The sequence below is a fragment of the Sceloporus occidentalis genome, unplaced genomic scaffold (genome assembly GCF_023333645.1).
Source record: "Sceloporus occidentalis isolate IW3139 unplaced genomic scaffold, rSceOcc1.0.p SCAF_6, whole genome shotgun sequence".
Lineage (NCBI taxonomy): Eukaryota > Metazoa > Chordata > Lepidosauria > Squamata > Phrynosomatidae > Sceloporus > Sceloporus occidentalis.
In genome coordinates this window covers 95,262,779-95,280,050 of record NW_028316986.1, presented here as the reverse complement: position 1 = coordinate 95,280,050, position 17,272 = coordinate 95,262,779, and the positions used below count along the sequence as shown (strand labels likewise).

Genomic DNA, 17,272 nt, shown 5'->3' with positions numbered 1-17,272 from the left:
TGATATTTGCCATGGCATTTCATATGTTTCCAACCACTAAATGTAATATGCATTCACTACCAAGATAGCAATTTGATGTGCAGGTTAAATGACTTTGGACTCAGAAGATGTCAGGAGCAGCTCTGTGTCAGGAGCAGAATCAGGCAAGTACAATTCTGAATTCAGCTCAATACCCTGTTCTGAACATTTCTATTTGTTATCTGTACAAAGAACTGTGCACGTGTATGTGTGAGTAGATTATTGTGATTATTTTTTCTATGTATCTGTACATCTTTAGATATATAACTATACAAAAATATTTGTAGTACCCTGAACTTTCATGAGCTGACGGCATTATTCTGCAGTTGAAAATACAGAGGAAAAGCAACATTTTTACTAGAATTGTTGTAAAAGCTCCTATTAGCTTAAAATCTGTGCCTTCATTTTTATCCCAAATAAAAACTAATAGAGAGAAAGAGAGACAAAAAGACTTTGGTATGCTTACCTAGCATTTCTGAAGAGCAGAGTTTTGATTCATTTGTGGAATTTTTGCTCCTTTTGTAATTTATTTTTTGGCATCTAAACATGGCTGATTTCCCTTCTTTCAAATGAGTAGTCTTCAGTGTTTTTACAGCAGTGATTACTACAGAAACTATAGCTCTTGAACTTCTTATCTTGGGAGGATGAACAAAATTAAACAAACTGAAAATAATGCTACAATGAATGGTAAAAACAATGAAAAAGATCTACAGCACAAAGAACAATGTGAACAGGAAGACAAGTTTAAATATTGTTGTGTAAGAAAGGGATGAAAATAATACAAGGATGAGAATAAGTAAAATGATAGGCTGGAACATCTGGGAAAGCAAATACAAAGACAAGATAATTCTAGGTTAATGAAATTGCAAATGTAATATTACAAGAGGAAAAACAGCAGCATTGCTTGGATCTAAAAGTAAATGCTGTCATGCTTTTGGGGTTCTGACAGCTTCTATATTCAATTTTACCGTTCAGTTTCATCCATTTCGTATGCAGAAACTGAGCAATATTATACCCGCAGAGTCTATTATTTACTAGGAGAAAATTAAGTATGCAGCTTTGGGCTACTGTAGTTCAAACTGCTAGTTCCACTGGAAACTGGATGGTTTGGTGGTCCACTGGGCAAAGTTTGCTAAAAGGGACTCCCTCCATGTATAAAATGCAACATGGTTCCTTAGATATGCTTGCGTACAGTTTTACTTGTCTACAAACAATTTTTGTTATCCTTTCTCATTTTCTGAGGTCAAAGGAGTTTGTAAATGGCACCTGCATCTATTTGCCTCACCTCCATCAATGCCCATTGCCCTATCATGCATAAGAACTTTACAGTGGGTGACTGTGAGCCAGTCCTAATTTAAAAATGTTTATTTGGATATGGCAACAAAGGCTATATTCAAATGTCATAATAAATTACAGTTTTACCATGATGGAAATTAGTCCACTCTCCCCTGGGAATGGCTAGGAGTGCATAGAAAGTTTTTGCTTCTGATTTCAATTAGCCAAACTCTAAGCTCTGGATAACCCTAACTACATTTTGTTGAAATAAGGCAGCATTCTAACCCAGGGTTTGAAGCAAGCCCGTTTCAAACAAAACACAGGTAAAAACTATCCATAGTTTGTCAGGTCTGACAATTATGATAAACCATGGGGCAAAACAGGCCAGCAGTAAGAGCCGGTTTGGGGGTGGCATGGGACTGTGGTAACCACATGCCGCATTCCTGACCAGGCGGCAGGCAGCATGGGAATGCTGCTACAGCACAGAGATTAGAGTTGACGCTGCACGTCGCAGGAGTAGAGAAGAGCCACTCCATTTTGGGCCAGGAAAAGGTCAGATTGGGGCCACACCCCAATCCGGTGCACAAAGAAGTGGCATGACGCTGCCCCTTTAGGGCTGTCTGTTTTCAGCCTGTGTTTCATACAGACCAAAAACCTTTCAGCTCCACACCAAAGGAGAATTACCTGGGAGGACTCCTTCACACATTTATTGCTTGATTCTAAACAATAGGTTAGCATGGTGTCCAGACACACACAGAGCACTGATTTTTTTACAAATCAAAATAGGGATTTCAGAGTGGATTAGAGATTAAATACTATTGCAATCCAAGGAATCCTAAGTATTACATAAAGATGCATTTATGCTACTGCATAAAGATGCAGAGCTCAAAAGTTATTGAACAGTCTTCTGCAAGAGGATGTCATGTAATTTGGCCTCTAGTACTGGTTCCTGGGCATGGGTCCCTTTCTCCTGTCCCACCTGAACTAGATTTGGCACATGTAATAAACTAGACCCATAAACAGGAACCTTTCCAGGATGTACACTGCATTCTCTGGCGGACCATCTAACCATCATCTGGAATGACCCAAGTGTACCGTGACTGCTACCAAAGAGCTGTGAATGACCAAAACAGCCAAGATAAAAGAGTCCATGGCAGACTATATATAGCAAAAATATTGCTTTCTTTTTGGTTGCAGTGCATGTGAAAAAGTTATACACAAATTTCTCAACAGGATCAGGCCAGATGTTTATCCAATCCAGTTCCTGAAAACATATTAGAAAGGCCCAAGACAAAGAGCTCACCTCTGTCAGTTGTCCTGAGTTTCTGGTGTTCAGAAGGACACAGCATCTGAACATGGTGGCTTTATATAGTCGTCAAAGCCCATTGAGAAGCCTATCTTGAAAAACTGGTATGATCATTTAAAAGAGCCATCAACCACATCTTGTGGATGGAAATTCTCTAACTATGTAATACTAGAAACATTACTCCTTTAGACTGCTTGGACTTACCTTTCTGTTTCTCTTAATAAACTAAGGTCTAATCTGCACTGAAGAAATGATGCAGTTGACACCACTTTAACTGCCATGGCCCAATCCTATGGAATTATAGGATTTGTAGTCTGTTGTGGCACAAGAGATCTCTGATGGAGGAGGCTGAATAGCTCACAAAACGACAAATCCCAGAATCCCATAGTATTGAGCCACGGAAGTTAAAGCAGTGTCAAACGGCATTATTTCTGCAGTGGAGATTAGACCCACGTTACACCATTAGTAAAGAGGGGAAAACTGTGTTTGAAAATAGTTAGCTTTATGCAAAATAAATTCCCATCACTTAATATATTATTATTATTATTATTATTATTATTATTATATTAATATTAGGGAACAACTTTTTTTGGTACCTAACAGGCATGTTTACCAGTAAGTGGTGTTTTTTAAAGAGTGGAGAGAATGATTTAATAGTAATGATTAAAAGACTCATACAGTAGCAATACTCCACATATCTTTATACCACATAGTTCTGTGTAATTCAATGACCTCTTTTTAGCTGAAGTTGTAATTATTCACACATTTCAAACATCTATTAAACAATTACTGTTTTAAGAGGAACTGTAGTTTGAATGTTAGAAGAAGTGAAGGAGGAGGAAAACAAATGGCCCTTGCTTACAGGTTCATATTCTGGGACAAACAAGATTAAAATATCTAGCTGAGCCCTCTCATTCTTAGACAGTTCTGCAATTTGCTAAAGTATTAATGATGATGATTTTGCAAAATATTTTTTCCTGGTTTTGCTTCTGCAGTTCTATGGGCAAGATACAGTACTTTTAATGGAGCGGCGACCCTTTTCACTGAAAAACCGCTTCTGCTGTTCCTTCTCATCATTACTGTATGCTTCCTTTCCAGGATGAAATCAGTGCCAGCTTGTGGCTCTCACGGTAGGAAGGGGCATGCCTCTGCTTTGGGTTTTATTCTGAACTTCATAATGGAAACATCTAAAATGCTGAACTATGATAGTGTAATTAACTCCTTTAAAGGGTTAATTACAACACAGAGCACTTTCTCCACCCAACTAACACCGAAGGCAACAGCTACCTGTGGATGAAAAGGTCCAGAGGGAGCAAACAATGGCAGCAAGAAAGAGGAATTGTTGCTACTGCCTGCCTACTTACTTGCCAGGTGTGGGATGGGGTCAAGTGAATGGACAATCAGTACTAACAGTTCTTCCTTCTTGCTGCCACCCTTTCCTCCCTCTTTCCCATGGGAAAGGGCAGGCAAGCAAGATTATGTTCAAGATAAATTGGAGCAGCACAGGAGCTAGGTGGTTTTGGCAACAGGCTTACTGCAAAGTTGTGGTCCCTATAGAGCTTGGATTTTTTTTTTAAATTGGTATTACATCTTCCTGAACCCCCAGCCAGCAGGTAGTCCAAAATAGAAAGAAAAAGTGATTATTTCTACCTGGGGGGGGGGGGGGGGCAGCTGGTGCTCAGGCATACTAACTTCAAACAGCAGCCCTGTTTAGCTGTCAAATGACCCCAATATTCGAATTAGGTTGCAAATTATGATTAAGAAGATTTAAAATTAAGTCACAGAAATTTAAGCCCTCATCCCATATCATATCATAAGCCTTTTAAGAAACAGTTGATGGAATATCCACAATGTATCTTGGGCTGAAACATTTTACCTAATTGCCTTGCCAAGTAAAAATCTACCTGACTCACTGACAAAGGTTCATCTGCAGTCTGATTATCCGAAGATTTTGGAACTTCCAATCTGTCAATGAAGGCCTGGAGCTCTTTTCTAAATGCCTTCATCTGGGCATTTATCCGGTAGAGAAGTTCATGCTCTCGGATCCTACTGCCATCATCTTCCTCATCCATAAGTCCAAAGAAGTCCCCATTGGCCACAAAAATTCTCGCTTCACTTATGATGGTGCTGGTGTCCGAAATCAGGCGATCTATCGTCTTGCCCAGGCGTTCTGCTTCCGATCGGATGTCCTTCATTTGCTGCCTGTCTGTGAAGCTTTTCTGCCATCCTGCTGGGGGAGGATAGAAGGATCTCGTTGGGGTCAAGCAACGGATGTTTCGGACCTCCTCCGAGTCACTTTCTCCACCAATGGGCCCTTCTCTTTTGCGATGTGGGGGACGTGAATCATCGTCACTTTCCTTTTTCCCTGCATCACTTTCAGCATCACTATCTCTGGGGCTGCCTCGGATCCCCAAATGAGAAGCCAGGTCGTAGCGCTGCATGTTAGACATCAGAATTTTGTTCTCATACTGCAGCTGCATGACTTTACCACTGAGTTCGTTGATCTGCATGCGTGCAGCTTTCAGCTCCTCTTGCAGGGCTTCCATCTTGGCACTGTCATGGTGCCTTGATGTGTCATGAGCCCCTGTCTTGTATTTATATTTGTTCAGCTCTGCTGTGATGCGCTTGTTTTGTTCTTCTGCATCAGCTAAGTTCCTCCGCAGCAGTTCAGTTTCATCCTCAACCAGCTGCAGATGCTGTCGTAACTCGGACAGAGATTCATTCTGCTCCCCCATGAGAGGGTTTGTTGTCCCTGAGAAATCCTCTCCTCTTAAGTCATCAAGCTCTGCCTTTAACCCTCTGTTTTCAACTTCCAGTTCCACAATTTTCCTTCCCAGAATATTGGCTTCTTCCTCGACTAACCTTAAACGAAGCTTGAGTTCTGATTCTCTTGTGGTAGGTGGGCCTCCTGCTTCCCCTTTTGGCAAGGGACTGTCTAGATCACCATAAAATGACCTATACTTTTGAAGCTCATGTTCAAATCTGTCCTTCTCTTTGTCTATTTTGGCCAATTTTTTCCTCATCAGGGCAGCCTCTTCTTTAGCAAACTGCAACTGACATTTCAGGTCTTCACTGTCCTCCTTATAAAAGGAAAGAATATTTGATACTGCTTTATATATAACTTGAGAACATCTGACAATTCAACAAAATGTGCAGCACACATGCCCCAAGGAATTTAATGAGAGCACTCCTATCAATTTCTTGAGGCCTATTTTGTACTAAACATCTGTGTAGTACCACAAAGGCAAAGTCTATAGAAAATTCAAGATTAGGTACATTATAAAAAAGATTGTGCTGGCACCCTATTAGTGAAATACACAGACATACATTTAACGTTCATATATCTTATTTCCCCTTAGGGGTGGGGCATTCTCTTCCTCTCTCATGTGATAGTCAAAACCTCCCCCAAACCCCACTCTCTTATATTACGTATGCTACCTCTATTAATATGGTCATTTACTGGTTGATGGAGAGAGGGAAGGGAGGTGATGGTGAAGCTTTTGGCTATGTGCTTATAGCTGCATGCACTGTGATGATGTCTACTCAGAGTCCTTCCAAGGTGTGGGAGAATCATATTGTCCCTCTGCATTCAGTTACAGTTATATAGTTGGATGCTTCACTTCTGCTGTCCCATTCTCTCCATTAGCCAGTAAATGGCCACACTGGGGCAGAGTGGGAGTCAAGCATGTAAAAGGTAGAAGAAAGGAGAGAGTTCCAATTCTGCCTGGAACATTGTGCTGTAAAACATGATATCCAAGTAATGTTCAGCACAGTAACAATAACAGTACTAATAAGGTGGCCCAGTGTTCAGTTTTTCTAACAAGAGTAAATGCATACTTTAAATGAAAGCAAATTTCAGTTTGCTATCAAATATATTACCACGTGCAGCACAACTCCCCAAACAGTTCCCACGTCTATTAGCTGCATTTACATATTGCATTTTATGTATGTGATGATCCTAGCCCTATTCAAACATTGAGATAACAACAAAAGTATAAGAAGGATGGCCAATGAGTATGACAGCTCACAATGATGAGAAAGGGGGCAGAGCTAGCATGCTCATCCTCCTCTTCCCTCCTAGTGTGTTGTTACTCAAATGCTTCAATGAAACACCAGTTTGGGATGCCCAAACAGGGTACCTCATTGTCTATTAGGCTTCCTTGAGAGACTGACCAAGAGATTCTGAAGAAAAAAAGGCATCAATATCACAGAAGTATGACTTGCGATATCTTTTCAAGATACACTAACGGAAATAGTGATCAATAGGCCACAAGTTAAATCTAAAGAGTACGGATTCTAACATCACCTCTACAATTAACCACCAAAATATAAACGGATACCTACAGGTGCCTTTAGGCATGATACTGTATAGTTTCATAGCTAAATGCACTGCTTTAGTTGTTAAAGCACATTTATTTATTGAGCCATTAACTAGAAAATGCTGCCATTAAACATCCATGACTTCCCCACTGTTGACTAATGAACAGCTTGCACTCATGACTGCAGTTCTCATCCTGCTTTACCACAGGCTGTGCTGACTAGAGCTGATAAAGTTGCAGTCCAGCAACACCTGGAGAAACATATGTTGCCCACCTCTGGTTTACAGAATTGTACAACAGCATAGACAGAGACATTTGAGCTCACTTCAGTGGGTGTCTGCTGTGACTTTTTTTCCGATTTCTGCAGGTCTTTGCTTCCTCTTCTTTTCATTGACTGCTGTAAAAGAAAGATCAAATGTTGTAAATATGTGTATGAAAAATGATCTATCAAACCACAATTTAAAAAGCACATGTACTTTTTAAAAAGGCATTTCGTTGTTTTCTTGCTGCTGTTGTTGTCCTGCCTTTAGGCAAAAGAAGAGGTGCTGTAAGCAAGTAATTATCCTAAAATGCAGTTTAAAATACAAAGTCTTAATTTAAGTAAAATATAAATGTGAGGAATATATTATAAACATTGTGTAAAATAACATTTTTTGTTATTTCTGGCCAAGGTGAGTGGGTGATTCTGGAAAATATAATGTTAATGTAACTGTAATGTAAAAATAATGTTTCCAATCTGTAGTTTATATGCTGCTATAGCTAGGAACTCTTTAAATATTAAAAATATTTCACAAACAGGCAAAAAAAATCCTTCCCAAACAAATGGGGCCAGGTAATACATTTAATTGTGATCAGGATGACATAAGAACTAAGCTCATGTAACTGACCCAAGACCAAAGAGAAGCTGAAATAATTAACTTCAAGTTTTATAAATTTATCATTATTCTTGTTGTGTGTGCCTTCAGGTTATTTTCAATTTATGAGTGTCCTAAGGGAAATCCTAAGGCAAATCTATCACAGGCTTTTCTTGGCAGTAATTGTTTAGAGGGGGTTTGCCTTTGTGTTCCCCTGAGGCTGAGAATGTATGATTTGCCAAAGGTTACCAGTGAGTTTCCATGGCTGAGTGAAGATTCCAAGAGTAGAAGTCCAATGTTGAAACCAGTACACCTCACTGGCTGCCTTACCATTATTTAGCTTACCAATAGTCAATAAAAAATCATTTCCAAAATGGTATCAAAATCAAAAGATGATTATAACTGCCATCCACCGGCCTGAGAGGGTGTTCATCAGGCAGGTCCAGCTCCATCAGGACTAGCCTGAAGGAAGGAGACTCCGCCCTCCATAACTGCCATCCGCCGGCCTGAGAGGGAATTCACCAGGCAGGTCCAGCTCCATCAGGACTAGCCTGAAGGAAGGAGACTCCGCCCTCCATAACTGCCATCCACCGGCCTGAGAGGGAGTTCACCAGGCAGGTCCAGCTCCATCTGGACTAGCCAGAAGGAAGGAGACTCCGCCCTCCATAACTGCCATCCGCCGGCCTGAGAGGGAATTCACCAGGCAGGTCCAGTTCCATCAGGACTAGCCTGAAGGAAGGAGACTCCGCCCTCCATAACTGCCATCTGCCAGCCTGAGAGGGAGTTCGCCAGGCAGGGCCAACTCCATCAGGGCCAGCCTGAAGGAAGGAGACTCCGCCCTCCATAACTGCCATCCGCCGGCCTGAGAGGGAGTTCGCCAGGCAGGTCCAGCTCCATCAGGACTAGCCTGAAGGAAGGAGACTCCGCCCTCCATAACTGCCATCCGCCGGCCTGAGAGGGAGTTCGCCAGGCAGGTCTAGCTCCATCAGGACTAGCCTGGAAGATGGAAGAGCCCTCCCTCCAATCCATCTGCCTTGGTCCAGGCCTCAGAGGGAGAGAAGAACCACTGGACCTCATCCCCTTTCCCTCCATCATTCCATTCTCCTTTTGTGCCGTGTCTTTTAGCTTGTAAGCCTGAGGGCAGGGAACTGTCTGATTAAAAATAATAATTGTAAGCCGCCCTGAGAGCCATTAGGGCTGAAGGGCGGGATATAAATACCTAAATAAATAAATAAATAAATTTCCAAAATGACTCTTCTCTCATAAAATAACTGTTTTTAATCAACCTCTAGAGATTTACACAGAACTCTTACATTTTTAAAGAGCTTCAAATGCATTCAAAATGGTCCTGGGTTAGCTTTTCCACTGATACAGAAACTTCTTTGGACTTCTGAGAGATTCTCAAATTCGGAAATCAGGATTGTTAAGGGAAAATAAGCTGTTTAGTTTAAGTTGTAGAGCTCTCGCAGAAATATTCCCCCTCCCTGTTTAGAAGCCCTTGCCTTCTATATCATAGATATTGGCTTGTTACAGACTGCCAAAATAAAGCTGCTTCGGGTCTCTTTGGAGGTATGCTATTTAAATGATGCATGCATCCTAAGAATCCGGAAGCTGCACCAAAAGCTGCACTCCGGTGCTTATGAATGGAGTGTGGCTTTGGTGCGACCTCCGGACTCTTAGGACCCATGCATCATTTAAATAGCATACCTCTAAAGAGACCCGACGCAGCTTTATTTTGGCAGTCTGTAACAGGACATTATGTTTAACTGTTGTCTCTTTTTAGAGGATTCAGACAGATACATCTGTGTTGGCTCCTTAATTGGCTACAACGCTGTTAACAATCATCCTATCTGTGTATTCTGCATTCCAGGTGCAAAAACAAGAAACCTGCTTCCCAAATAAAACAGGTAAGACTGGAATAGCACAGGTTGGTTGAACACCTGGACCAATCAGACATCTAAGAGTTAACAGCTTCTTTTAATAACATGACTCAGCAAATTTTAGCTGGAATTCTATTGCAGCATTACTCCAGCATAACTCTGGGTTACACTGGCAGTGATAGTTTTTACATAGTTGCCTAAGAAGCTATAGTAAATAGTAGATTGTAAGCTGAGATGCATCCTCACCCTTGAAAGGGGACTGCTGGACAATTCCAGGGTCTTGATTATTCTCTTCCCCAGGAATTATGTTCTTGCTTCTGTGTTTATCAAATAAATGGTCAGTGGTCCCTCTCGGGAGGGCTGAGGCTGCCAATTGCTGATCTTGAAATGTGAATATTTGAGTTTATCATGGGCTGCTGTTACACTGCAGAATTAATGCAGTTTGACACTGCTTTAACTGTCATGGCACTATCCTATAGAATCATGGGATTTGTAGTTTGTTACGGCACCAGAGTTCTCTGACAGAGAAAGTTAAAATATCTCACAAAATTACAAACCCCAGAATTCCATAATATTGAGCCATGACTGTTAAAGTAGTGTCAAACTACATTAATTCTGCAGTGCAGATGCAGCCTTCAATACTAGGATAGAAGATAGCCCCTTGGAACACAGGTGCCCACATTCCTCAGAAAGCTATGCCTAAATCCTATTATTAGGCTCAACTAACATAGATTCACTGAATGAATGAGAACTTCGTAAATCTACATTTTAGTAAATTTCAGTGTATGTGTTTGGAACTTAAAACTACATTTAAGTCTAATTTTCCAGGATATTCGCTGTCAATTATGGTTTAAACTGACATAAATTTATTATAGGTATTGATAGGAGTTGCACAGCTGATATTGCTTTAACATGACACATAAGCCAATAAAATGGTATTTCAAGATTCTCCATCTGGCAAGTGTAGTAAAATTTATATTTCATAGCAATTCAATGGAATATATGGGGAGAGGGAGACTCCCAGAATCTAAGCGCTGCTTTAAATTGTAGTGAACATCTCCATTGGGAGGTATCTGAACAATAAGGGTGCAGCTACATCCAGGAAGAAATATCTGACCTCACACAATCACAGATGCAGCCATGACCTCTGGAAGGTGACTCATGCATGTGGGCAGATAAAAAATGTGCCCCTTGTACTCTTGCAAATTGCTACCGGAGAAGAAGCAGCTGTAGCTCTGCATTCACTTCATCGGCTAGTATTGCTTCCATAGTCCCTGGAGCTTCTCAGGCTGCTTACATTTGGAACAATTTAGTATGATATGAATCATTCTTAAACATTTTTCAAAGGACAAAGTTTGGAGGGTCCTACCAGATTTGTTAACAGGCTTTGCATAGATCGAGGAAATCTGAAATCTACAACATCCAACAATGGCATGATTGGTTTCTCTCCTTCCCTCTATCACTGTCTTAGCACATACATGGAACCAGCTGGCACATTCCAGCCTCCCAAATTTGGAAGGTACCAGGTTGAGGGAGGTGATACCAAAATGGCAAACTAGTCAAAATTGACAAATGTTTCCATTCTGGGATCTTGATGAAATGAATAATCCTAATGTTAGAAAAGAAAGTAAGAGTGTTATGTTAACTACAGACAGGATTATTTATAGATCCTGGATCAGGAAAATAGGAGATTCTGTAGCTTTAATAGTTGACAGATTCTGGATAAAGAAGAGATGAGATTCTGTAAGGTTGGACTACAGCATGTCTCCTCCTTCATGCCACAAAATTCACACTTTAGCTGCTGCTAAAACATCCCAGCTATGTATTGGCCAATAGAAAGCATGAAGAAGTGTCTAGCTCTGTTCCTGCAGCTGGATGCACAGGGATAACCTTGCCTTCTCCATGATCCCTTTGTTGTCTACTGGCTATCTTAGGTGCGGAGGGAGTAGTTGAAATGTGTGTTTTGGGAGCGAGGGGGAGGAGTTATGCCATAATGGAACTTTCTGATACCTCTTCTCGATCCAAGATTTGTTAACAATAAAAGCTAAAAGAACCCCATCCTATGTTGAGCCTAACAACCTTAAAAGGAAGTCTAATGGAAACTGAAGGTTGAAATCTACTAGACAATCAGTCTACATTGCACCAGACTGGTCTTTATTTGGGGTGGGATACATCTTCATTTATGGTGTTGGATGTGCTCCAGACCAAGTGCACTTTTATATCAAGAATATCTCAAAAATTTCTAAACTTAATCTGAAATACAAAGTTTCCATAAAAATGCCGCTCCTTTCCTGGTTACCTGCACCTCTATTGGACATGAAAACACACAAATGATAATAATCGGAAAACTAACCCTCACAGTGCATGCATTGTTTTGTGCCTATATGGCCCTTGGCCAGGCTCAAGGCAATGTACAGCAAATCTACCTAACCAGTTGCACAAACAAGGCATCTACACACAGAAAAGCAAGTCTTGAGATTTTAACTGGACTAACAATCACTGGTGAAACTGACAAGAATGCTATTTACTTATTCATTTTAATCTTCTTTGCAAGCTCCTTAATTGCAACCCAATTGTCCCCAGTTGTTCACTAAACTAAGCTTCATCCAAATCTGGGAGAAGAGTAGCAATGCCCATCCCTTGCACTTAGTAGGAGGGGGTGTTCTGTTTCTTACAATTGCAAGTACTGAAAGAGAAGAAACTCTTTTCTTGTCTAGGTATAAAAACTGGAGCAAGTGTTCAAGTCCCTCCCCATCCCCAGTACTGACCGCAGGTTCTGTTCCACATTCCCTCTCAATATTGCTTTCTCTTAAAACAACAACAACAACAATCCCTCATAGACATTTGCATATCCCCGCTCATGCAAGGAATTCAATATACTGCTGAGTGATCTCATCTCCATTCAAGTCTGGAATATACTGACAGTTGTTGAGGAAGTCTTTCTGAACACTGATTCCACTGCTGTGATCACATGCCTCACTCATTACACTGAAATGAGAACAACTTCCAACTCCTGTCTTAATTACTGTTAGCTGTACAAACATAAACAACAGAGAAACCACTAATAAAGGGGAGGAAATATTACCAATTATAGACATATTCCTGAATACATCTGTATGTTACATTTAATCCTGCATGAAATAAGCCATGTCTGGATATTGCTTGAAAAACCCATTGGTTATGGTAGTATGGCCTCATCTTGTCCTTTTACTACTCCCAATCACAAAGGAAGATGAAAACATACTACGTTGCTACCCAGAGGTTTCCTCTATTACTCTGGATTTTTGAAAGGATAATAATTTCATTTATTTCTAAGTAATATGTATAGAATCAGAATGATCAGTTCTAGTGTAAAATAGCAGCTAGAATACTGAACTAGGTCTGGAGAAATTTGTGTTCAAATCTCCACTGGTTGTGAAGCTCTTTCAACTTATATTGCAAGAATCATATACTTTACTGGATGAACAATGGGATAAAATGAAACAAATAATTGTACTACCAAGCCTCCAGTTCATTTCTGGACACAATTCGAAGTGCTCATCATGACTTATAAAACCCTAAATAGCTTAGGTCCAGACTATCTGAAAGACTGTATTTCCCCATACAAACCTGCAAGAATGCTAAGATCTTCAGAGGAAGGCTTTCTCTCAGTCCTATGAACATCATAGGCTTAGGCGCTATACAGACCGCCCAAAAAGGGCGGTCTGCCCGCGCCTTGTTTTGCTGCACGAGGGAGCTGCAGCGGACAAACCACGTGGCTCCCTCGTGCAGCAAAAAGAATCCGCAAAAAACGGGTTCTTTCTGCGGTCCCATAAGGACATCGCAGTGCGCCAATGGCGCACTCATGACTTCATTATGGGGGCATGATGTACGGACGCTAAGTGTCCATTGCGTCAAAATGGCGGCGCCCATGTGTATAGGGTGCCACCATTTTGACGCCCTCGTCACATGCTAGGAGTGAGGTCAGTATGGGTGGTGCGCCCTCAGCCAACCCCTAGCACATGACGGGGGCACCGAAAAAGCCCATCTGGATCGGGCTTTACTTGGTGAGGACATGAGAGAAAGCCTTCTCACTGGCTGCTCCCACCCTCTGTAATGCCTTTTCATAGGCGGCTAGGCTGGTCTCCATGCTTTCCTTTCGCTGGCAGGCAATGACATTTTTGTTTAAACAAGCGTTTAATGGCTAAGCAGGGAAGGTTTTTATTTATTTGTGTGTTCTGTTTATTTTTAACTTTTGCATGGCTTTAAAAAGTGTTTTTATAGTATTTAATATGAGGATTTTTAATTGTTTTAAAAATTTTCTTGTAAACATTCTAACTTTTTAATTTGCTGTTTTCAGAAGTTGGGTTCTACTTATGGAGAAAGGCAACCTATAAATGAAGCAAATAAATAAATTAAATATGTTTGATTAGTGCTACAAATGCAGATGAAGAATTTTTCTTTCTCCTCTGCCACAGCAAAAATCTATAGTAATTCCTAATAGTATAAAAATGGTCCTAGATTTATGTTTATATATTTTATTGTTGTTATTTAAATATTGTGTCAAGCATGCAATGAATAGAAGGGTAATCAAGAACTGTTCTCAATCAGCTTCACCAACTAGGTGCCATTCAGATGGTTTGAATTATAACTCCCTTCTAATGAAGACTGCATGGCCAATGGCAGCCATAATGGAAATTGTAGTCAAAAACATCTGGAAGGCGTCAGGTTAGGGGAAGCTCTTGCAAATGAATATTTTTTTCAAACAACATAATTTATATCTGTTCTATTAAAAAGCTGACAGAATTCCAGAGAGAACTTTTTAAAAGGTAAGAAATAAACTGAAACAATTGATATGTCCAAAACCAATATTTTAATAAGATTACCACTCCCCTCTCATCCTAACAACAAGTGGAAAAGGGAAAAGTTGGGAGACAAACAAGAAGTATAGATATTCAAAACGGCAGCTACTTTAATGTCACAGAAAGAGCACCAGAAAAAAAAGATAGTTAATTAGTAGCATTAATGATGTTAACACGATAAAGAGGAGCATCAGAGGAAATACACCTAGTCTACAAAAGCTTATGTTACAACGTCTTTCACACAGTTAGTCTCAAAGGTGCTGCAAGATCCCTTTGCATAATTAAAAGAGAGAAAAGATGCTTCTGTAATCACATAGAATTAAAGACTGAGGGGCTTATCGCTTGGTATTTTAAATTGGCTCCAGCCTCCCAGGTTGCAGCTGGGATGCAGGATGGAGGCAGGGATTATCACACTCTAAATCACTGCTGAATCACTGACCGCTATCAGTCCGGGTCCAAGCTGCACTCCGCCAGCACTTTTTAGAAGGTGGAAAGCACTGGTGTAGTGTGGCTTGAAACCAGACAGACGGCGGTCGGCAATTCAGAGGTGATTTAGTGTGCAATAATCCCCGACTCCATCCTGCATCCTGGCTGCAGCCTGATTTAAGAGGCCAAGCGATAAGCTCCTAAGGCCCATCTCAAACATTCCCTTTATGGCTACTGGAGGAGGGGGAAGGGAAGAGGAGCAATGAAGCACAATGGCCCAAACCCAGTTGCTAGCCCAAGCTAGACTAGCCCTAATGAATCAGTTTCTGAATGTGAATCCACTCATAATTGGGACCAGCAATTGTATTTTAGGTCAATGTGACTGAGACATAACAGCACAATCAAGGCAGCATTATAATCAACTTTCAAACATGCATTCCAGCCCCCTTTATTATCACCTGGGTTTTCTATAGACTTATAACTAGCGTAGTGAGCTGGAGCTCTGCCAGACAGATGGGTTTTGAAGTCCTTGTTAGCATCATGGCCAAATGTTAACAGCTATCCAGTGGCATGTAAGAGTTAATTTATATTAATGAACTTGTTTTGGATACTCTTTGCAGTCTGAGGCTGGAAAAACATGGTGATGGGGTTAATTTTCCTCCTTTGCTAACCTGCTTGTACAGATTTTGTTTGTTTGCTTCTATAATATATAATCCTTAGGAGCCCATCTTCCATTGGTCTTGCCTTGTGTGGGTGCATCCCAGTCCAAGGGCTTCCTACGTATGCATCAATGGAGTTTCAGTCTGATTGCCAACCAAGGAATAATTTGGATATAATTTGTTTGGAAGCCTAAACAACCATTGACTGTGAGGCGATGCTGGCCCCCATCAGTGAAAGTGGATCCCGAAATGCCATAAAATATGACATACTAATATACAAAGCTGCCTCTTACCAAATCAGACCCTTATTCCCTTTAACTCAACAGTGTGTGCAGTGATTGGTATAAGTTCTTGAGGACTTTCAGTGATAGGTGTTTCTCAGCTACCGTATTCTAGAGATAAAAATTCTGCTCACTAAGCATGTGCTCTGCCACTGAGCTGCAGTGTTTATTAATGTGCTAACTATGTTCATAGCCTCTTTTTTGCACTACATTATTATTTTTGCTAGTAGTATTTCTACTTGCCTTTCAATATACAGGGGGCCCTTTTTGGTTCCAGGACTCCCTGCGGATACTAAAATCCATGTCCAAGTCCAAGTCCCATTAAATACAATATCATAGTAAAATGGTGTCCCTTATATAAAATGGCAAAATCAAGGTTTGCTTTTGGAGTGTGTGTGTGTGTGTGTGTGTGTGTATTCAAGCATGGATAGTTGAATCTGTGGATAAAAGAATCTGTGGATACAGAGGCCAACTGTATAAGATCTTCAAATTTACAGAACCCAGATGTATTACACAATATGTAAGTTACATTAAGAAGGGGGAATCTAATGGACTGAGACTTAATTCTTCAAGTTAAGCAAAGGTAAAACTCTTCAATTGGACTACAATTGGCAGGTTTTATCTATACAACACTTAAGGTGTTTTTTTCAGATGTAACAATATAGACTTCTTGAGAAATTCAATGTTCACTGCCTAAGAACCAGTTAGTTTCACACAGGACAACTGGGTTTCAAGGGAAGTTACTTTTCTGTTGCTAATAGAATTGAAATTTTATTGCCTGTCTTTTATTGCCCTTTGTCCCTGGTCCCCACGTGGCCAAGAAGGGGATATGCCTGCATTGAGATCCCTCCAGAACAAGTGAACTATAACAGAAACAATCTGTATTATGAAATGTAGGCCTGTGACTCTACCATTGTCATTTTTCTTGTCTTGTATTTTTTAAACATCTTTTGCCTGATGAAGAATCCAGTGGAGCTTCAAAAACTTGCACAATGTATTTTGTGCATTTTAGTTGCTCCTGTAAGGGTATCACTGTTTTGTAGATATTGGATTTTGTTATATTTTGCTGCATGGCCAACATAGTTACACCTGATAATGATTCTGTCTTTTCTTATAAACAGGAGGAAGTATTTGTGTGAGCATTTCAAATAAGAAGCTTTCAGATTTCCATATTATCCTTATATAATGACCTCCCATGAAAATGATATAGTAAAATGCAGATTGTGAGTGATAAACCCCATTGTGCTTCATCCAGCCCTTGGTCTTCCCATATTTCAGAGGAATGACTTTTGTACATGTTATGTCTGAAATTATCCTGCTCAAGCATGCAGCTATGGCCCTGTGACTCTACTATCACCACCTTTCCTCACCTGTATGGTTTTTTAAAACATATTTTGCATGATGAAGAATCCA

The 17,272-nt window shown here is 40.5% G+C and overlaps 1 protein-coding gene across 2 annotated transcripts in view; it reads right to left on the bottom strand.

Annotated features, from left to right (window-relative positions):
- Nucleotides 1-563: 563 nt before the first annotated feature.
- Nucleotides 564-17,272, bottom strand: part of MTCL3 (MTCL family member 3) — a 29,658-nt gene continuing 12,949 nt past the window's right edge. Inside the window, exons 5-7 of one of the 2 annotated variants that reach the window (XM_089530414.1) lie at nucleotides 7,244-7,315; nucleotides 4,504-5,679; nucleotides 564-836 (exon numbers count right to left, since the gene is read on the bottom strand). In XM_089530414.1, the coding sequence (XP_089386540.1) occupies nucleotides 726-836; nucleotides 4,504-5,679; nucleotides 7,244-7,315 (1,359 nt within the window). In that variant the 3' untranslated portion in view covers nucleotides 564-725. The remainder of the gene's footprint in view (nucleotides 837-4,503; nucleotides 5,680-7,243; nucleotides 7,316-17,272) is intronic. The other variant, XM_089530415.1, reaches the window with a different exon arrangement.